Below are 23,487 nucleotides of genomic sequence, written 5' to 3'. Positions count from 1 at the left end.
TATGTTTGAGTTTCAGCTGAAATTACTTTTTTCTTCACAAACCTTAAACCCACTCCCAAACTCTTATTATTCTTATTACTACTACTACTAGACAGCATCTGCCACTTGAGGAGAAAATAAAAATAACCCCACTATTGCATTACATGCTTCCCAGGCATAACCTCCATATTTATTTTTATTTAGTGTATTTATACACTGCCCTGCAGCTGAATGGTCCCCAGGGCAGATCACAATAAAATACAAATTACAGGCTAAATCCATTTCACAAATGGAAAAACTTTTTTCCCATTTGTGAAAGGGACTTGGGAGACTCATATTCATAAGAAAGTCTTCAGGAGTAAACCCAAAGGAATAAACCATAACCGCTGCCTTTCAGGATATCTTCGAGAAAAGAAAAGGCTACGGAGTAAACTCCTCACAAATCCAGAGTGGAGTCTCTACGATGGTTGGATGGAGTCTTGTATGCCTCCTTCTGGCAATTCCTGCAGTCAGGCTGGTACCAAACATACTGCTCTGCTTTTCTTTGGACCACTTCAGCGAGGCCGAGTGTGGGGTCTTGTTGTCTGGGCAGCCTAGGACCTCCATACACACTGATCAAGCTAGCACCCCAGAGAAGTCTCTTCCGGGCTGCTAATGCAGCAAAAACAACATGGTTATGAGCTCTTGGTCTCTGGAGCCATAGCAGGCACTGTGATTCTCCAGCAGTTTGACTTCATCCCCAGGGTTGCACTCCATTGACTCTCGAGACAGGCAGATGCCAACAAAAAAACCTTCACTCTTTTTAGGAGAGGAAGCCCTTCTAGAACACAAATGATATTAGGGGAATTTAGCTGTTTTTCTATGTAATCTCTGTCTCTGCTGTTGCTTTGTCTCTAGTCTACTGGAGTTTAGCCTGTCATTTGTCTGTTAGAAGGGACACCAATTCTTCAAGTGCTAGCTGGCTGTTCCTGACACATGTGTGTCCAGCTTCTTCTACTCCTGCTGCTCTTTTTCCCCCATAGCTAGTGCATAAGCAGTGTGCAAATCAGCAGTATCTCATTTCTTCAAGCCTATAGCTCTCTCTTATCTGACACTGCCTTCCTTCCTCCTTCCAACCCATTGTTTTTCCTAGCTTGAGGCTTCTTTCCTGGGTTTCTGGTCTCCTCTCCACTCAGGCTGGCTTCTGGACAAAGTGTCTTAATTTTCTGTTACTCACTACAGTTCTTCATGGTCCAAGAACTTCAGCTGTCCATCTTCTCCCTGTATCTTCTTGGCCACTCTGGTCTGGGTGCTTTGTAGCTGGGCTACTGGGTAGTGGCTGTTGAGATAAGGCTCTCATCTACTCACTTGCACTAGCCTCATTTGCACTGTACAGTGGTACCTCGGGTTAAGAACTTAATTTGTTTTGGAGGTCCGTTCTTAACCTGAAACTGTTCTTAACCTAAAGCACCACTTTAGCTAATGGGGCCCCGCTCTGCCACCATGCCACCACATGATTTCTGTTCTCATCCTGAAGCAAAGTTCTTAACCCAAGGTACTATTTCTGGGTTAGCGGAGTCTGTAACCTGAAGCGTCTGTAACCTGAAGATTTTAACCCGAGGTACCACTGTACATTTAAAGCAGTATCAATCCACTTTAAGCAGTCATAGAATTTTTGGAACTGTAATTTGTTAAGGGTGCTGGCAGTTGTTAGGAGACTCATATTCCCCTTAAAGAGCTACAATTCCCAGAGTGGTTTAACAATCAGCCCCTCTTCCCAAGGCAGTCTGGGAATTGTAGCTCTGTGAGGGGACTAGCGGTTTCCTAACAACTTTCAGTACCCTTAACAAACTCTAGTGCCCAGGATTCTTTGAGTGAAGCCATGCTTACTTAAAGTGGCATGATATTTCTTTAAATGTATAGTGCAGATGGGGCCTTAGAGACTCCAAACTCTTTTTCAGCTGCATGTGGGAGGCCATCACAGTGAATTTCACAGTTCTTAAGAGAGCCACTGGTGTTGCTGCTGGTAGCAGCTTTTAGGTTTGCTGCTAGAACATCAACTTCATCTGCTCCAGGAATCTTTCCATTCTTCCTTCTATTTTACCTCAGGCACTCCTTGACACACAGTCCTCCTTTTAGGAAGCAGAATCCCACTTCTAGCGCCAGTGTTAATGCATACCCAATCTCCAACCAGTTAGTGTGTGGTGTGTCCTATCATGTTAATTTGAGCAGCTGCACATTCTGGGAACTATTCTTGTGTAAGTTGCTCCCAAATCTGTCACCATGAATCTGCTTCACACAAATACAGGACCACGGCATGATGGCAAAATTGACAATGTGAACTGGACCACAATGTGAAACTAATGTGAAATTAATGATATTGAATCTGAAATTCAGCAGACACAGCTCTCTCTTTCCACCTCTTTGTCTCTCTGTCTGTCTCTCATGCTTCCTGTCTCCGCATCCCCACACAGTGTTTCCTCCCACTTCATCCCCTCTGTGGCATATTCCAGGCCTTTGCCAAGGATCCCAACTCCCCCGAAATATTTTTCAAGTGTTGCAATGGAGAGGATGGGGAGGGAAGCCTTATTGTGCAGAGCCTGTGTGCAATCTATGTGTAGTCAAAAAAATTGTAGCTACATTTTCACAACTTACATTGAAAATGTGGCACTGCATACAGTTCCCATGCAAGGCATCTTTTCACACAAATAGTAGCACCACATAAGCTTGGTGGAAACATATACTCCTGGATGCTTCTGTGAACTGGTGGAATGTGAAGGCAGCATCATAGAATCAGAGACGTGTAGAGCGGGAAGGGACCCTGAGAGCCAACATCCTGCAATGCAAAAACATATGCAGGCTGGAACAATCAGTGGGCTTTACAATCCCCTTTTTGAATATATAGACTTTTTTCATTCTTCGGGAATTTAGCACAAAATTAGGAGGCTGAGAGAATGCTACCTGGAATAAAATTATGCTCATCACACCTTGGGTCATTTTGAAAGCGCAACCCACACTGGCTCCATTTTTATGCCAATTTCCCTGTCAGGACCTACAAAGTTTGTGGTCAGGGCATGTCTGACTTAGGATAAATTGATGTGCTGATTAAACGTGGATATGATGTTTTTATGGTTATGATGCTTGTCATGATATTGTGCATATTAGAATTTCTGCACCCTTTTAAGTGTGAAATATTTTTCCTCTTTTCACTGCTTCTAAGCAATGATGCTTGGCAGATAAGCAAATGGTAGTTCTGTAACTGAAAGTATGCAAGAGCAGGCTGTTTGAAGCAATACATTTTGATCTCGAAATGCGCTATGCATAGTCCTTATCAATTAACACCTGTAACATTTCAATGGAAAATAATGATGCACATGGTGTAGAAGTGGTAAAGGAGCCTGTAAAAATACCCTGCCAGGAAGAGGAAAAGTCTGTTGCTTCCTTCTTTCAGTCCTCTTCCTCTGTAGCAGATGCCACACTTTTAAAAAATAATTTTCCTGCCACTGTGCACAGAACTCGTAGCCAGACAGACCTTATATTTGACAGGTGTCAGACAAGAGTTAAGATTTTCCTTTGTCTATGTGTCTTATTCAGAAGCAGTACTTGGGCTGACTAATGGTTACTTGACATCAGATAGGTGGCTTTTCTCTTCTTTGTCTTTTTAAAGCTCAAGTTTTATTATTTGTGTCAAGTAATACAAAGTAACTCAGAAAGTCTTGTCTTCTTGGATTCTGCTTGATTTAAATGATTTGGAATATGTGTTTCAATCTAATCCCTTTGTGACTTTTAAAGAACCCTCTATCTTTCCTAGCTAATGCTCAGAAACAGATTCAGCACATATGTAGAAATATAATCAGCTTGATGAACAGAATATGAGATCTTACAAGAATAGTAGCTACAGGGCCAAATATATATGTACCACAATATTTATTAACCTTCCCAGAGGCAGCACACATTTCTTAACAAATTATGCTATATATATTATACTAGCAGGGAGTGTCCAATCCTGTCCAGGAATTTTTAGAAACCAAAGATATATTTTGATTTTAAATGGATAGTGCAATTTGTGTTTGGACCCGTCACACCAAAAATCAGGTGAAGTCATGCCAAAGTCACATCCAAACATCAGTGAAGACTGCCATCCTCACCTCAGAAACCCTCATGCCAAGTTTGCCATCAAATGCATGCCAAAAAATAGGTGAAGTCATGTGAAATTGACATTTTGGTCTACCATCTTGATTCAAAAGGTTACCTGGTGTAACAGCATCCGCCACCCCCACCTTGGGAGTGCTTGCACTGAGCTTAGCAATAATATCTTGAGAGGCAGCCAAACCTATGCCAAAAAAAAAAAAGGTGACAATTCAGTCCTACACTTTGATTCAAAATGGTGGCTGAGTTTGGCAACGATATCTCAAGAGGCATCTGAACTTATAGGAAAAAAATGGACAAACAGACTGATAAACCACTCTCTAAAATACATAGTGAATGATGTTGTTGTATCAATAAAAGTAATTGGAAAAAAATATGACAGGTAAAACAAAAATATCACGTGTAGCATTATTTGAGCACAACAGCCATGACACTGTAGTGGTTGCTTTTCCTTATGGTGCCTCATCCAAAAGACATGTCAATGCAAACAAAAGGATGCATTACAAAAACTTTCTGGACTTTTTGGATCAGTACCACACTTTGCAATCCACACTGAATAGTGCATTCTAAAGTATTCAGCATACTAAAAAAATACTGGAAGCTGAATAATCCTCCAAGTGTGGAAATTCTGCTTTTTTAGCAAGGCTCCCACCTCATGTTGTGTTTAAGACTATCTCAGAGGGATGTGCTATTTTCACACAACATATCGTTTATATAAAAAATGCGCTCAGCATACAAGGTATGGAAATCTTTCTGTCACTGATTCTGTTAATATAGAAGATATGCTACTTTAAGGAAAGATAATATTTGCTCTTGTTAACTTCTATGGAATATGCAAACAAAATATAAGGTGAAATTTATCTATTTTGAGATGGACACATTCACAATATCTTAGCTTACTTTTAAATATCTTGAGACAAGTAGAGTTGTGGACTTGAAGGATTTCAGCATGAAAAAAGTAGCTTATCAGCTACTGTCTTCAAATGGAATGTCCATATGGCTTGGGTGTATGAATAATGTAATCTTGCAAAATCCCATATTTTGAAGAAACTGGAACTAGAGAACAATGTTCACACATGTCTATCTATTTGAATAGACACTTCAGGCAATTGACTTCAAAAAGTCAATAACCCTTTTCACAACACATTCCTTCTATGTTTATAGAGCATCATTAAAACCAAAGCATCTGAAGAACTTGGACCATTTTTCATGCTAAATTTTGTGCTTAAGTACAAATATATACTTTATGTGTGAAGGCCTTGCCATTGTGTAAATCCTAATTTCTTCATTTCAAAGCAAGGGAGGCCTCCTCTGATTTTTATACTATTTGCCTATATTTCTCCTGTATAAATTCTGCTATGGTAATCGGAAGAGTCAATTTCTCTATGGTCCATCTTTAGGAAAAGCAAACTATGTATGTACAGAGGAGACAGCCTTCACTTTGCTGGTTCACCTATTGTAGAATAAGCACTTGAGGGAGGCATGCCTGGCACTGCTTATTTTTAGCACTAAGTTAAAACCTTTTGTTTTGTCAGGGTATTTTAGATTACTGTATTTTTTGCTGGTTAAACATATTGTTGGTTTGTTTTGTAATTTTAAATTTATCTGGATACTACCCAGAAATTCATTTTTGACATGGAGTGGTTTATACACTTTTAAAATTAAACCAAAATATAGAAGTAGAATAAAATTATGTTCCCTTAACAACTAACCGCAATGTGTATGTTTGAATCCAGTAAAGTTCTACACAGAGTAGACCTAGTCAAATTTATGGCCCTGTGTTAATCATGTCCATTAACTTCAGTGGGTCTATGATGCATATGACTAACATTGGATACAACTCTTAAGAAGTTCCCTTTACTGAGCTGATTTTTAAGGATCAAATAACTAAATCAGCCTGCATAAAGAGAGAGTAGTTAACATTTGACCTTCTCTTTTCTTCATAATACATGACTACTAGCAAAAAGGCCTATTGTCTTTGGCTATCAGCTGCTCCCTGTTTTGTGTGTTCTAGTCACTGACGTGCCTTCTCAAGGTAGTTCTGTGACCAACTCTGTAACATAAAATGAAAACTTGTAGAACAAATACAGTTGCAAGCAAGGCATAAATTTGTCTCAGTGTAACTGTGTCATGATTACACAGACATTCAGAAAGTGTTCCCCCTAGTATAATGTTAGGATTTTAGAGATTAACTAGGATGGTTTCTATGATACATTAGGTTGAGTCAGGTGAGAACCTATGATGACTGATAAGTATTTCCTGGGTTGCATGGCTGGCAACTTAGCATGTGCTCCTGCCCTCCCTCCTTGCAGGAAGCACTTCCTAGTCATCCATATGTGTGACACTGTGGACCATCTCCCAGACCAGTTACAGGTAAGCTACTCCAGTTTCTTTGTGGAGAAAGAAATTAATTGGATGCTGTGAGCCTTAGTACTCTTTGCCAAGGCAATGCACTTGGTTTCCTTGCTCTAGCAGTGTGAAATATGAATGAGGCACATAAACTTAAAATCAGATATCTAAAGAGCTTAATGACTATCCTGACTCCAGGAAGTCACTGCTAACTTCTGCTTGGAAAGGATGGGTAGTAATATCTGGAAAAGTAATTCAGATAAAGCCTTTTGATACTCATTTTCAAAACATAGAGTCAGAATTGGGGTTTAAAGAATATGTAAGCTCCCTCTCTTCAAGAATTTGGATTATATTTCAGAGAAGAATGCAGGACTCTTAAGGCTACAGCCCTAAGCACACTTACCTGGAAGTATGCCTACTGGACACAATACAACTTGATTTGGAGTAAACACAACACAGGATTGTGCTCAGAGGCAGAGGTTCCAAAAGTTGGGAACAGAGTGAAACTTTAGTTTCTCCATGAGGTTTGAATGAATATGTGAATCAAAGGCTAATATGTAGGTCACATGCTCCCATTACACTATTTATCAGGGTAAACATTTACCATATTCATCTAACTATAGGAAATATTAGTAGACATCATATAAACAGAAGAAGCATATTTCTTGATATAATTGACAGATGATTGACAGATTCCAGTAAACATTAAAAGAAAATTACTTGCTAAGCATCTATACCCAAGACCATCAGGCAAAGGTTTGAGGTAAAACTTGTGGCTAAAATTTGTTTGTATTGATGACATCAGATTCATATAATGCATACAAACTGTACATCGGTTGGAACAAACAGACTAAAAAGCTACAAAGAATCATTTGTGTTAAAAGACTCTAGCTCAATTACTTGGACTATCAACAAAGTGTTAACAAATGGAACTTTCAGTTTATTTTTCTATATGTCTTTCTGAAACATAGCTGAGTAAATAGGAATAATGTAAAGAGCTGCTTTTTTTTTTTACTCATTTTCCATAGCTGTCCTAATTACATGCAAAACAAAGACTATAATTGCTATTTGAGCTAAGATTTCTATCAAAGCTGACATGGATCAATTTAAGTACTGCAGTATGCAAATAACTGAAGTAGACTGGGATATATGCCCAGAGATTTGACAAAATAAAATATGACAAGTTTTCTATATATTATTGCACTCCATTTTCATTTTAGATAGTTTTAACGTTTGATTTTTTGTTGACTGCTACCATAATTTTTTAAATCTCTCCAGCTGCCTACTGTGTGAAATTTCCTTTGAATCTAGATAGCTTTGAAGAGACTACTTGTCCTATTGTAGTCAATGCTGACTTTACTAATTGTGCATCAGCAATATGATGTATGTTCAATTACACATTCTGAAGTCCTACAGAAGTCACACCTGAGAATGAATATGACTCCATTGAGGGAATATTCCTGGAAAACCTTCTCAGACAGGTGCCTTGTAACAAAAAGCCAATTATTTTGAAGGACAGTATAAATGTTAGTTTAGTATCCCTATTCACAAATATTACAATACATTTAAGGCTTGGAATTGGTAATGTAGCATTATACAGAGAGTTATACTTATAAAAATGCATCATTTCTGCTAAGGTGTAAATACATACTATAATAATATATTCAACTTCAAGTTGCAGTTAATAGATTTGCTGTCATGCAACTAGATTTTCACTTTCCGTTTGGGAATCCCCTTTTTCCCTACAAAGCAGCAAAATTGGTGTCATAAAAAGTGTCATGGAAAGAAACAGGGAGAAGCATTAGAGCCCATTTATAAATTACACTTCACAGTAAAACTCTCACTATAGTACCTAAGAACTTCTCTTCGAGTTGTCTGTAAAGTGATCAGATGGCTTAATGGGCTCTGTTCAGTAAAGAGCTTTCTTAAGACTCAACTGCTTTTCCTGCAATGTTTGCTCCAAAAATGGTGCAGAAAAAAATACAGTGTGAAGGAAGAAAAATCTAAATGCAGCCTCTTAAGTACTAACATGTGATACATCATTGAAATGCATTTTTTTTTCTTTCCCTTGGAATTATGGAAGACAAAAATATGGTTTTAAAAGTCTGTATCTTAGAACTAACAAAGACTATAAGGCAATGTCATCTGTGCACCACTTAACCCTAGAACTTAGAAACCATTAAAATATAATCAAAGATCTTTTAAGCATTCAACCTTTCAGAAGAGGGAAACAAAATGAGCACATTTGTAATATCCTTTTCCCATGGCTTGCATTTGGTATTATCATATCCTCCCTTCAAAATGCTATCATTGGCATCGAACAAGCCACAGCTATTCATGCAGTAAGGAGGTATTACTCAGCTGATTGTTAGAGATTGTGCCACTTTTATGTATCTTTTGTTTCTATGTCATGCCCTTTCTCCAAGGCAGCCTTTCTCAACCTGTGGGTCCCCAGATGTTGTTGAACTACAACTCCCATCACTCCCATCACCCCTAGCTAGCAAGGCCAGGGATGATGGGAGTTGTAGTCCAACAACATCTGGGGACCCACAGGTTGAGAACCACTGCTCCAAGGAACTCAGGGTGGTATACATGAAGTTGCAGTACTTTTGACTGACAGCAGTTGGCCCAAGGTGACAGTGATAGGTGTTCATAGGGGAGAAGCAAGAGGAACAGTTGCTTCCCCCAATGAGTCACAATCCCCAGATTACATTTTTTTAAAAATAAATCCTAGCTGTTGTAGACAATGATGTGGGCCCCCAAAAAATTTTCAGCATTTTATTTTTCTGTTGAAAAGTTTATGATTCAGAAGTTTATTAGTTACAATGAACTGATTATGTCAATTCTAAATACAATATTAGGCAACATTTAGCTTTTTAGCTGTGTTTACTAATTACAAATACAATAAACATGCTAAATTAGATCATTTTCTAGGACAGCCATACAGAACCTTTGACCCATGAACCAAATTAGCAACAGTTAAAAAGAAAGCCAAAAGTTATGCCAGACAGTCTGAGCCAAGGATCGATTAAAATACTGTCCAAACACATGGCAGTTCCATGGGTCAAGGCAGCTATACTCAGAAGCTGAAGATTCAGAGCCGAAGTCTTTATACTCGAATAACTGGAAGTGATTGTGGCTGCGTAAAAAACACAGGAAAAGAGAGTAAGGGATCCACATGACACTTTTGCTGTTAAAGTTGGTCCCCTCCAAATACTTCTTTCTACATTACTGACCAGGTTCCATTCTCAAGGCTACAATCATATACAGTGGTACCTCTGGTTACAGATGCTTCAGGTTACAGACGCTTCAAGTTACAGACTCCGCTAACCCAGAAATATTATCTCAGGTTAAGAACTTTGCTTCAGGATGAGAACAGAAATCGCATGGTGGTGGCGTGGCAGGAGCAGGAGGCCCCATTAGCTAAAGTGGTACCTCAGGTTAAGAACAGTTTCAGGTTAAGAACGAACCTCCAGAACAAATTAAGTTCTTAACCCGAGGTACCACTCTACACCCTTATCTAGCAGCAAGCCCTACTGAATTTAGTGGGGCATGTGTAGAATGCACAAGTGAAATTTGTCTGCAGTAACATATAACTTGGAGTCAGGTTAAAGATCTATACTTTTCTTTATTAAGTACAGTACTGCTGTTGTACAGCTGGAATGAGTTTCAGGAATTATTTTTGTTTTTTCTAGTTTTTTATTTGAATGAATGTATTATTACTTTGTGTGTGTTTAGTAATTTGAGCGACAGTAATACTTAATAACAACAGTAAAGCAATTGAATGAGGCCCTCCATTTTCTATACTATATCTTCCTAGGAGAAGATAATATTTTGCCCTTTTTAAATCAGGCCTTCAAATAAAAATTTTATCCTCAAAAACTATGCATAAGAGAGTTCACACATTCAAGTTTAATCTTTACCATGTAAGAGTATTGGGATAAGGAACACATTAGTGATTGTAGTCTAAAGTTGAAAACATAATAAACAATTAAAGTTAACTGCAGTTCTTTATAAAACCAATTCCATTCTGGGGAGCTTTATAACATATACAACTATTCAGTTTCTGTTTCCAGTGTTGTAGTCTCATCGAGTTCCATGGAACAACAGAGTGAGACTTCAGTCCCAACTCACTCACTGAATTCATTAGAACTGACATCTGAATAGATATAGTTAGGATTGCACTGTTAAAACGTTAATTGGTTCCCCGCCCCCCCTTCTCAAGTGGGATTAAATTCTTTTCTGTTGCCTCTTTACATGGCTTGGGATCTGTTGCCTCTAGTGGCTTTACATTGTGGAATATTGGGTTTTTTTTTGTTAAACAGAGCAAAATAAAATCCTGAAATTATATATGAGTCGAGATGCCTGTTAATTGTCATTTACTAGCAGCCCTGCTTATTGAAATACCTCCTGTTTCTGTTAGTAATGCCAGATGCTACTCTTCGCAGCTACTCGGTTCTCAGCAAAGCTTTCTTTGGGAATGGGCAAAGAAGAAGACAGAATCTCATGACATGAGTAGGCAAGAAAAATCATGACAACACGTAGGAAACAGCTGTGGTAACTGAACAGCAACTATTAGCATGAAAATGTGTTAAATGTAACAAGCTTATTAAGAGCTAAAAGCCATTAAACCAATTGCTTTTAGCTCCTAATAACTTTATCATTATTCTTTGTTTCTGAAATCTCCCACAATTTAATTCCAATGATGAAAAATAATTACAGCCTTTCAGTTCTGGAAAGGGTGCAAGACTCTTAAAGAAATATGTAAATGTATACTCAGAATGATATCTGAGTAGAGGTAGCTGCAAAAAGAAGAAGAAAAAGTAAGAAATAAGCAAAATGGAAGGTTTTGGAACAGAGATCTACAAAAATAAAGTTGTGGCTGAAGGGTTCTGAGCTGGTTTTATTGCACTTCTAGTTCTCAGTCTACAGCATCAAATAATTTATTGGAGGTACAAACAGAATATTTGTTTATTGCAGAGGCTTCATGACTCCGATAGCTGTTTAACAGGTAACATTGCTTCAACATATAGTGATTGTATTGCAACATAATATATATAAGATGGTAGGAATATCAAAGTTTTCAGGTTGTTTTTTTAAAAAAATGGTGAAATGTGGGGAGGCAGAATAATTCAGATTTCTATCTTCTACTAGCAGTCAAGATCAACTAAGTGAGGGTGATTCAAACAGTTATTTGACTAGACATTTTTGGCGTTCTCTTGATATGTAAAGTCTCTGTCTCCCCCTGCCCCACAAAAAAAAGAAACTTCCTGTAAGCTTATCTGTTCCCTTTATGTTTTGTATGAGGTAAACAATTTTCTTTAGGCGATGCATAGCAAAACCTCTTAGAAGTACTGCAGATTATAGATTGCTGGTTATTTCTTGACTGTCGCATCCGGGTCCCAGAAGAAGATTGAGCCCCCATGCCTTTTCCCCATGTGTTAGCTTTTCTGCTACCCCCCATCCACTTTTAGCTAGTGTGTTTTTGCATTCACAGAAAGGGGCAGCACCACTCCATAAGTTGGCTAGGAGTCCTCTTTTGTTCCAGATGGTCCATCATTTTAAGGTTCTGTCCAGAATCCATTCTGGATGCTAGAGTGTTTTCTTCCTCTATCTTACCTTTTCCTTTCTAAACTACAAATGTAACAAGCAATGCAAGGAACTTCCAACAGTTTCCCAGATCATCAAGGAAAGGAAGAAAATAATTTGGAGGCAGAAAAATGATTAATACTTCTTGCAGGAGCAAGTCCTCCCTCTTCCATCTTCCAGCATCTTGTCCACCATTCAGGCGACAAGAATGTGAGCCGGGGGGGGGGGGGGAGGAAGAGAGAGACAGACAAACAAACAGAGGGGATGAATGAATGTTGTGTATGTGTTTATATGGGAGGTAGGGAGAAAGAAATGAACTCAAGTGAACAAACACTGGTGGCTGGGGGAGGGGAAGTATTGTAAACCCAGTCTGTGGCAATTGTTTATGTGTGGGCCTACCTCAATTCTTTGGTTATGAGAGCCTTTGTCTTTAGCTTTGTAGTCATATTTAAATTATCCTTATTTAAATGTTCATCTGTACATATAAAGTATGCAAATCAGTGTATTCTTTCCTCTTTTGGGGGATGCAAATCTTTTTTGGCCTTGAGTAAGCAGACACCTAGTAATCAACAACAGAGATGCAAAGTAGCAAAGTATCTTCCTTGAATGTTGCTGCTTCGCAAGCTTCTGGCTACTTGTTTTTCTCTCATCTTGCTCTGTTCTGGCTTTCATTTTGCTTTTTAAACTTTGGACACTGTTCCTGGCTGTACTGCTCCTCTGGTTCCTTGACTGCTGGCTAATTTCCAGATCTCCTAGCAGTTGACCACCTTGCCTGAACTCAGCATGTTACTGATTTATCCTTTTGATCTGACACTCAGCCCAGCTTGATCTCGTTCCTGACTCAACTGGTGTGCTGTTTTTCTGCTATTCTTAGGTTTTTAGCATTTATCTTTGAGGATTAGTGAAGCTTTTTGTTAATGAATATTGATAAATGAATCATTCCTATGTAAGGAAAATACAGGCTTTAAAAATATGGGCTTTAAACATGAAGAAGTAAGAGTGAGGAAATAATTCAATTTAAAGCATGTAGAGTGTTTTGGGGTGCAGCTGGTGATAAGAGGTTGTTTGCCACCGTGTCATGGCTTGTTGCCTTATCTGAACTGTAGCCACCCCTCATTCAAAATAGCACAGGGGTGTCATTTAATTATTCTCACATTTCAAAAGTCATTTGCAATGTAGTCAAGAAAAGTAGGGGGTAGGCATAGGTCAGATGAAAGACAGCAGTCCTGTTGTGAATACAGAAGCTCATAAATCCCATTTCTGGATCAAGGCCTTTGTTTCCTTCTTTATTCATAAACAGCTGTAGTAAGAAAACTGTGATAAATTGTTTCTTCTTAAAACAGGGAAAACAAAGAATGGGAAAGGCTCAGCAGATTTGAAGGACGATAAATATCTCTCCCTCCCCACCCCCAACACATGCAAATGTCAGCAGTATCAAGATAATACAGTACTCAAGTGGGTGCATCAGAATAGCTGTTACAAATTACTGAGATTAATTGAGAGCCATGTTAATGCTAATGAAATGCAGTTGGGGATGTAAGAGAGGAGTTGTACAGTTTGCACACTTTTGTTCTAAATACATTCTTTCATTAAATCCTTGGATTCTCGCTTCACCACCAATTAGATGATTCTGCCACTTTCAGCTGCTGCTGCAGTTCCCGCCTCCCCCCCACCCCCGCTGCCTGAGCTGTGCAGGTATGACAGTTGAGCAAATATGGTAGGGGATCAGAAATAAGCAAACAGCACACTACCAGATTCACAGGAACATCCATCCCATAAGTACATAGGAATCTACCTTATTCAAGGTCAGATGAATGCCCACCCTCTTGAGTATTGTCTGCTCTCCAAGGTCTCAAGCAGATGTATTTGCCTTCACCCCTTATTTTAACTCTCTTAACTGGAGATTCCAGGAATTGAACTAAAGCACTGAGCTTTGGCCCCTGCCCTCTGAAAGCAGCAGCACATACTGAATATATATTAGACATCTAAAGGTGTCTTATGCTGAGTCAATCGGTCCTGCTTAGAACACTACTACCCACTTTACATTCCTGAGCAGAGATCTGTCCCAGTCTTCTTGCCAGACACCATTTTAATGGGAAATGCTAGGGATTGTATTTGAAATTGTATTTGGCCTCCCCTAGGTTGGGGAAGTCTATTGCATTTGAGCTCTGCTTATGAACTTTACAAGTCATCTGGTTTGGCCACTGTGGGAATGAGAGGCTGGGCTAAATGGACCATGGTCTGATCCATTCAGTCTTTTTAAATGAAATTGCCTCCCCCCCCCTCCTGGCCAAACTGCAGGCTGCTTCTTTTGAGCCAGTGGGCCCACAGCCCACCCTTGGAATAGGCAAACCAGTTTCATGGCCACCACATCCTTTGGAGCAGGCTGTGAGATGGCCATCCAAATGGCTAAAGCAATCTGCTCCCTTAATAGGCACTTAGTTAGCATTTATGCTTAGTAGCAAAGCCATGTGAAAGAGAATCCTTGAAGAATAGGAAAGAATGCCCTGGCCTATAGCAATCTTACCCACCTTTCCTCAGCTTCTGCGCTTGGATAAAATTGTCCCCTATACTGTATATTTAGTGCTTTTTCCTTGAGCTAATTTATAATGGCAACCCTACTTAACCCATTCTTGCATGGCATGCATTCCCTAGAGTGAAATAGGATTTAAACTTTTATAGGGGATTTAAAACTTAGTTTAAAGGATTTACAACTACGTTATTTCTCAAATGGAAAATGTGTGTGTGTGTGTGTGTGTGTGTGTGTGTGATTTACAATGTCATGCTATTGCAATGACATTTGTATTGCTGGATGTTCTCCCATTTTTTGCCTCAGGGGTCTCTTGAAATTTTTCACCTTTATAGTTTCCTTTTTATGCACCCCAATCCTGGTTACATTATTTATAAGCTATCAGCATCATTTAAATTTTGCAACCACATATACTCTAGTGACAGAGGTATGCACAGTTCAGTTTTTAAAGTATTGTTTTGTTCCTGATGCCAGGTTCCATTTGACCTTAGCATGCAAATTTATCAAAGCATCTATTTTTAAAGTACTGACATAAAGTTTATATTATATTATATTATATTCAGCAACTGATGGCAGTTTAGAACAGCAGCTGCATATTTATTGTATGCATGCTTACTCAGAAGTAAGTCTAGCTATGTTCAACAAGGGTTACTTCCATTTAAGAGTGGATAGGTCTGCAGCCTTACCCATCTGTTCTAGAAGCAGCAACAAAAGTGCAAACGTCAGATGATCCTGATTAGTTAACATCAATTTGTATTGAGAGACAATGGAAAAGTGCAGCATCTGGGGTAAAGTCAAACCATTGGAGAGTTACAGTGCCTGCTGTGGCTGTAAAAACCAATATGGGAGCGGTTTTGTTGTTACAGATGCACTATTGAGTTTTAGGGAATGTGGATTTATCCAAGGCCTGTTTATATATATGGACTGGGAAATGTGCACAATTTCCTCTTCCTGGAAGGATTGTGTGCACATGCTCCTCCATGAGGCCTGGTGAATGTGCACAATGGCTGCTTGTTAAGCACATTAACTTCTCAACTTACATTCTCCTTATTATATACACACCATTCTAAAATAAGTAATAATAATGAAACCCAGATTGTTACTGCAAATCTGAATAGTTCTTCATATTCCTATATTTGTGAAGATGACGTTCAGCTTTATGCTTGACAACATAGTGTGCAGCATCTATAACTACATTTATTCCATGAGTCACAGAAGAGAAATCCGCTTGTCTTTCTTTCGAAGATAGTAAGTGGAGATAGGAGAGGAAACAGAAAGCTCTCTGCTTCTCTCTTCCTTCTATTCTCCCAAAGGCAGACAATAAAATCTCTTGGAAGGTTTTATAATGATGGTTTTATAATGATATCTTGCCTTCCCTTTTAAACTGCAGTGGTAAAATACAGCTTTAGATCTTTTTCTCTCTCTTTTAATTTCGTGTTCTTTCCTCCCGGAATCCTGAAGGCATGGTCTTATTTTATTTAAGCATGTATTTAATTCTTGTTTTTTATTTTCATGCTGTCTCATTTTATTATCACTATTATTATCGTTATCCAACAAGCTGCTCTGTCAACAAAAGACTCCTCAATATCATGAAAGAAACGGCTGTTGAGATCAACCTTAGTTTCAAAAGGGTTTGCCATTCAACTCGTTGAAGATGGGGGAGAGTTACTATTCAGAGAATGTATTGAAAGCACAGTGAGCACACAGAACTAGCTGCATGATTCGTGGATTCTGACCATTATTAGCGTGTTCAATTCCAATCATGTCTGACATCGGTGGTTTGGGGTGAAGAGGTGGTTGCAGTGCTTACAACCAATTTACCATATTTTTCGCCCTATAGTGTGCACTTTTCCCCCTCCAAAAATGAAGGGGAAATGTGTGTGCGTCCTATGGGGCGAATGCAGGCTTTCGCTGAAGCCTGGAGAGCGAGAGGCGTCGGTGCGCACCGACCCCTCTCGCTCTCCAGGCTTCAGGGAGCTATCCACAAGCCTTACGCGCCCAGCGGGAGTTCCCGCAGGCTCGCAAGGCTTGCAGGCAGCAGCCTGCAGCCCGGAGCACAGGGTGCCCTCCGGAGGACTCCCCGTGCTTCGCGCAGGTGTCCGCAAGCCTTGCGCGCCCGGGGGGAGTTCCCCCGGGCGTGCAAGGCTTGCAGGCGGCAGCCTGCAGCCCAGAGCACGGGGCGCCCTCCAGAGGACGTCCCGTGCTTTGCGCAGGTGTCCTCAAGCTTTGCGCGCCCGGGGGGAGTTGCCGCCGGGCTCGCAAGGCTTGCAGGTAGCAGCCTGTTCTGGGGGCTGGGGTCAGGGGAAGCTCGGGCTTCCCCCGCCCCGGCCCCACGGCTGGGAGGGAATATAATTTTTTTTTATTCATTTCCCACCCCCAAAAAATGAGGTGCGTCCTATGGGCCAGTGCACACTATAGGGCGAAAAATACAGTATGCTTTGATCCTGTCCCACTCTATTCTTTACTTCATCCCAAATTCTGTTCTAACACCACCCACTCATTTTCTGCTGCTCACTCTCCTGCCTCCCGAACAAAGAGGGATCATGCTTACAGGTCACTAGGTATCTGTCCTGTCTTCTCAGCATTACCTTTCCACCATTATTTGCCTTGTACATGGCTTGCATGCAGGAGATGCTCTGGTGTAGCTGCACTATCCTTAATTGCCACAATCTGCTTCTTTGCACTGGTGCCACACTCCCTGCACCTTTGCAGGTATAGAAACAGAGAGATTAAAATATTACAAGAAATTGCTTAACAATACTTTAAGATAATCTGATTTTCCAATATCCAACATTGCTTACAACACATGTCATATAATACATACAGTATTCAATAACTTAGCCTATCTTTTTCCAGAAGTATTTGATTCTTAAAAGCTTGTGAGAAACATGAGTAGATCAACTGAGTGATGCATGCCTTATGCATTTGTGAGGAACAAGAGGGAGAGAAATTATAAATCTAAGAATACCTTAGTTTTAAAAGAACACCTCTTTTCAGCAAGCTGCCTCATTCTACCCCTTAAAGAGAAATAAGCTCTGTCAGCATTTTAACATAAACAACATGGACTGTTTGAACACAAATGTTTTCTGCTAGATTACATGTGCAAAACTGGCTTCCAAGCTCATCTGTCTGCTGCATAAGAGATTCTCTTTAGCTTCTAGCTTTGGTATCAGATGTAAGTCAGAGGACTGAATAGTCAGACTCAGCACATAGTTAATAAAGTTAAACATTTATTTTTACCGATGAAATACTGTTTTTGCAACTAGAAACACTATGTTGTACTGTATTTGGAATGCATTTATTACTATGTCAAATCTATGTTTATTTTTCAACAAATACCGTATTTTTCGCTCTATAACACGCACCTGACCATAACACGCACATAGTTTTTAGAGGAGGAAAACAAGGGGAAAAAATTCTAAACGAAACAGTGGATGTATGATTTTTGTGGTTCATGCTGTGACCACAGACATGTGATCTGACGGTGAGTTTGGGGTAGCCCAATGCAAAAATCCTGAGGATCCATGTGGATCCATGCTTTGTAACCACGTTTTTGCACCACTGCAGCCCCAGGCAACAGTGGGTGTGTGATTTTTTTGGTGCAAGCTGTAGCCATGGACATGCTATGTGATCTGATGGTGAATTTGGGGTGACCCGTGTAAGCGGCTCCTCTCCTCTCCCGCTTTGCTCCTTTAAAGCAAGCAGGCTCTTTGTTCCTCTCTCCTCCCCACTCAGCGTGTCTTCTCCCGCTTTGCTGTTTCAAAGCGAGCCACGGAGGAGGGAAGGAAGGGGAACCATGGATACTCTGCTCACGACTGCAGCAGATCTCCCCGCCATCCGTAGGCATTCGCTCCATAACACGCACAGACATTTCCCCTTACTTTCTAGGAGGAAAAAAGTGAGTGTTATGGTGCAAAAAATACGGTATTTCATCTTCTGTCTCTGTTGTTGTGTATAATACAAGTGAAAGTAATTGCATAATATTTTTTTGAATCAAAAATATATTATTTAAACACGGATTATCTTAGTCAGGTGATATTAAATATACCTTTCCCACATAGCTTCTATTTTTAGGAACAGTCACTAGGGTCAGTATTCAGATATATTATCAATAAACTAAAGGTGCTGACTCTGTAAATTGCAAGTTTTAAGCATGTTACATTATTGCATAATATCATATGATATGGAAGTACTGCTCAGTGTGAGGGATTATTTATTTACAAATTCTGGTCTATTTCTCAACCCAAAACAGCCCACAAAACCTACGATGGGCACATAAAAAAAAATCACGAAAACATTAAAACTCTACCATTAAAATAGCAGGAAGGAATTATGAACATGCAAAAAAGAGAGGTGTTAAATTTTTGGAAGGGCTAACAGAAAATTGTTGCCTTTATGTCCATATTTCTTTCTTAAGACTGTGATCCTAAACACCCTTATGTATGAATAAGTATCGCTGAACCAAACAGTGATCAGTTCTGAATAGGCATGTTATGTTTGTGCTATAAATATCTATAAGAAATGCCAGAAGGGAATTCCTATGTCAAAGTGTCAAACTTTGGAGAATGCTGGCATGTGAAGGCAGTTAGAGACTTGCATGGTCAGAGGCTAGAAAATGTACACCAAAGGGCTGGTCCTTGAAGACACTTCATTAACACACAAAAGCCGGTGGTAGTAAGTGGATGGCTTTCCCTTGGTATTTTATAATGTGTTTAGTACTATGTGTCCAGTTCTTTCTTCCTCAGGGATCTACCATATTTACTCGAATCAAATGCTCACCTTTTCCACCAAATTACGTTGTAAAAATTAAGGTGCACATTAGATTCGATGGCACATTTGCACTTGCCAGCCAAATCCTGTTTTTGTTTTTTGTTTCAAGGTTCTGAAAACTGAGGTGTGCATTAGATTTGATGGTGCATTTAACTCGAATAAATATGGTAATAAGCCAATCCATAGGTTTACAGTGAGAACTGGTTAGACTAAAACTGGGTGGTTGGGGGCAGGTGTATAAAGGTCCCATGCTAATGTATAGCTGGAGGTGCCACTGTTTTTTTCCTTGCTAAAATGTAAGCTTTCATTCTTTTGCATTGTAACCTGCCCCACTAAAACATATATGCTATTGCTAGAGTTTCATGCATAGGAAAACCAGAATCAGAATGTATGTATACAGATTTGTGGGTTAACATTTGTGGGTTTCTGCTTGCTGCGTTAAATTTAATGGTAGCATTACAATATTGTATATTATTGCTAGACTCTGTTATTTATTAGGAAATATATATATTATATTAATATTTTCTTTTACCCTGAGGCTTTGGACAGAGTGACGTAAAATAGAAACGCTATAATTTTTCATAATTTATAGGCTACCACATAATTTATAACTACGTGTGAAAAATATTTTCTCGTAGTCCTCTCAGATTCCTCTATACAGACTTTTTGCTTCTCCATAGTTCCCATTACAGAATACCAACCCTTTATAGATTAATTCTCTTCCACAATTCTACCTGTCTGTCCCAGTTCCTCTGATTTTATTGCACATCCATTGCTATACCCACATATTTTTTATTTTCCTTAATGACTATTATAAGAACATGGTACTAACCTTTTCTGTAGTTTTGCTTTATCTGTGCCTTTTAGCAGCCTGTGATGATCTTCCTACACACTCCACTAATGAATTAGAGCCTTGAAGTGTTGCCTTGTAAAGGCTTATTGTTTTCAGCCTAAAGTAGTGCAACTGTTATGTGCGTCTATATAACTTTGTTCCCATCATGCTGGCATGACGGGTTTAGGTACTGTTCCATACTGGTGCAATACCACATTTTATGCATGATATTGTGGCTGTGTATGCATGCTTAATATGAGACTAGTTGCTATTAAGATTTCAATTAGTCCCAAAGTTGGTAGATATGATCATTGTTATTATTTCTTCCTTATTCATCGCCTTACACCAAAACCTTAAGGTGGCAATAAAAGCAACATTTACACTTCTATAACAATCAGTTAAATATAAAAAAATAAAAATCCATAACACAAACAGCTGAATCAATTAAAAGCAATAACCACAGTGCCATAAACACAATCACCATTAAAATTAATCTGACTAACAAGATACCAAGAGTAATAGCAATAAAAATGCTAAAGAACATTCAAAATATTGGTACTGAGAAGGAGGCAATGGGGGTGCCATTGCTGAGAAGGGAGCTCCCACTAAAAAAGCTTTTGCCAGAGGAGGTACTTGGATGTGGGTCTCTGAGTATATACTGTAGGCTTAATTCTGAAAGAATAGCCTGTAAATCATATAACGGACAGGAACAAATCAAGTAAATGTCATTGGGCAGAATTTATCAATAGGAAAATATCCCGAGGTATAGTTTAAAAGAGACAATATTTTGTAGGAAAATTTAATCATGAATATTTCTACAGTTCTAAGGCATTTGCAAAGCCAATGATAAATAATCGACCTTACCACCAACCAATATTTTATCTAATTTAAAGATAATATTTAATTGTGAATGGTGTTGTTCAGCTCTGTCTGTATTGATTACTTAATTATTTTTATGGTTCTTAAAGTTTGCTGCATGAGAAACCCATGTTGGGTTGGTTTGATATGATGCACATTTATTTTAAAATGAATTTGAAAATAATGGTTTCCTCTATTTGTTTTTAATAGGCCAGATCCAGTATTGTGGACTAAGGATGGTGGAGATTTACCAGATCCAGAAAGGATGGTTGTTAATGGTAGGGAGCTAAACATTAATTCCCTAAATAGAACGGACAATGGTACATATCGATGTGAAGCAGCAAACTCTATTGGCCTAAACAGCGCAGAGTATGTTCTGATTATACATGGTGAGTACTTCCTTCTCTGTCATTTAAATGATGGCGTGCATTGACATGTGCTTCGATTAATTTGTTTGGTTTGATTTAGCATTAATTTTACCCTGCCTTTCTCCCTCAAAACAAAGTTGGCTGGCTAATTGTGGCTTACCTTAATGAACGGCAGCTCAAGTTGCTTCTGCTTTGCTTCTCCCCTGGAGTAAGTGGGAGAAACAAATCATGAAGCTGCAATTAAGCATGGCTTGCTTGAATATCTAAACCCCTAGAAGCCTGGTTTGTTTCCCCCTAAGCAAGCTCTAAACTATGAGTTTTTGTGGTTTACAAATCCTGACGTTTTGGAGCAGCAAATTAGGACCCTGGTTTCAGAAGTCATACGTTGTGGTTTCCTGATACGTTTCTCCTGTCCGTGTGAAGGGAAGAACAAAGCAGAAGTCATCAGGATGCATGTGTAAACATGTTGCTTGTTCATGGTAAACCACAATATACCAGCGACCCTGGCTCATCACAAAAATGTTAACTCAGCCAGTATTTCATTAAGTGTCAGGCAGCTGGCAGAGGCCAAATATCCAGAAATATGCGCTTGATGGAAGTTACTTTCTAGTGAATGAGTGACAGGGAATATTTCTAATTTGTAAGTTCTGAAAATGTAGCAGTTGTTTTTTGACAATAGGTTGAAAGTATTTTCCATGTTACTGAACTCCTACCATGAAAGAAATTGAAAGGAATATTTCAGATGGGAAATGCCAAATATGACAAAAATGTATTTTATAGATTGGTCAGTGCTGGCTGCAAATTGTGCTTTAGACTTCCTCTAATCGAAGGGATCACTGTGACTATACTTGCTAAGGCAGGTGGGTGAGCTTTGCCAAGACAGCAGCCCTCTTAAAATTATTGTGGTGATTCAGAGCTGAAAATCTATAATTCTCATTAGATAGGGGCTTTATCCTAAATCTCATGAACTTTCAGGTATGAGGTGGAATCCAGAAACACATGACCCCCCATCCATTTAGAAAGCATCAGTGTAGGAGATAAGAGGCAATGCTTTCACACAACTGGGAATCATAAATGCAGAAATGTAAATTCCTGAAATTCAGTTACCATGCCTCCAGTTAGGCATATTAAGAGTAGACCCATTGAAACAACTTCCTAATTTTCTTGATCTGGAATCATGCATCCCCACCGGAAAAAAAAAATAATTGTTGCATTTAAAAAGAAGGTGGCTCCATGTAAAAACCAAACAGTTCTGAAATATTAAGTTAATTTAATAATGCTTGTATTTCATTTGGAGATTTTCATTTGGCGATTCAAGGCCTCTAGCAGCAGAGTTCACTAGGCATCCATGTTACTATTATGCAGTTTGCTCACATTTGCAATAAGTACTTCTCTAAACAACTTTTTAATTAGCCATTTTTTCCTCTGTTGTTGAACTGTACTTTATCAAAATCACCCCATGGATTAATGCTGCTCATGCTGCTAGATAAGTGCTTTGAAATTTATCATTAGTTTACGTAGGATTAGTGCCATAGGTAATGACAGGCTCATTAAAATTTCAGTAACTTATTACTCAGGTTTAAATTTTAAAAACTTCAATAAATAAAACACAAATATTAGTTCACCTCCACCCCACCCCCATTACCAACAAGCAGTCTGCTATCATATTTTGGCTTTATGTGGGTGAGATGTTAATCTGTGCCTTTAGAACATTTTTTAATTTAACTGTAAATTTTCTATAATTATTTCCAATTAAAAAGAAAGATGCACAAAGTGGTGCACAACATTAAGCCCCCAGAAATACACTGAATAATTAAAATGGCGTTTAAAAAACCCCATAAAACAGCAACAATCAACATAGGAGTTAGAAAAATACAAGATATATTTGCCAGTTCCCTGCATTTCACCACACTGGGGTGACCAGTATCAAGGAGCAAATTAAACCTCCCTTTAACTTTCTTCTTTATAAGTTATAGGTGAGCAATCTGCAACCCAGGATCTACATGTGGCTCTGATCTAATTTTATGGGTCCTCCAGCTGCTACTGAACTTCTCTATTATTCCATCCCATTAGAATTTCTTCCT

The 23,487-nt window shown here is 39.0% G+C and overlaps 1 protein-coding gene across 3 annotated transcripts in view; it reads left to right on the top strand.

The window, feature by feature from the left end:
- Positions 1–23,487, top strand: part of CADM2 (cell adhesion molecule 2) — a 356,070-nt gene that overhangs the window by 279,703 nt on the left and 52,880 nt on the right. For all 3 annotated transcript variants that reach the window (XM_053386462.1, XM_053386460.1, XM_053386461.1), the window contains one exon: positions 21,246–21,424. In XM_053386462.1, the coding sequence (XP_053242437.1) occupies positions 21,246–21,424 (179 nt within the window). The remainder of the gene's footprint in view (positions 1–21,245; positions 21,425–23,487) is intronic.

This window comes from Podarcis raffonei, chromosome 4, assembly GCF_027172205.1.
Source record: "Podarcis raffonei isolate rPodRaf1 chromosome 4, rPodRaf1.pri, whole genome shotgun sequence".
Classification (NCBI taxonomy): domain Eukaryota; kingdom Metazoa; phylum Chordata; class Lepidosauria; order Squamata; family Lacertidae; genus Podarcis; species Podarcis raffonei.
The sequence above is the reverse complement of the archived record's forward strand: the minus strand, read 5'-3'. Positions and strand labels throughout refer to the sequence as shown.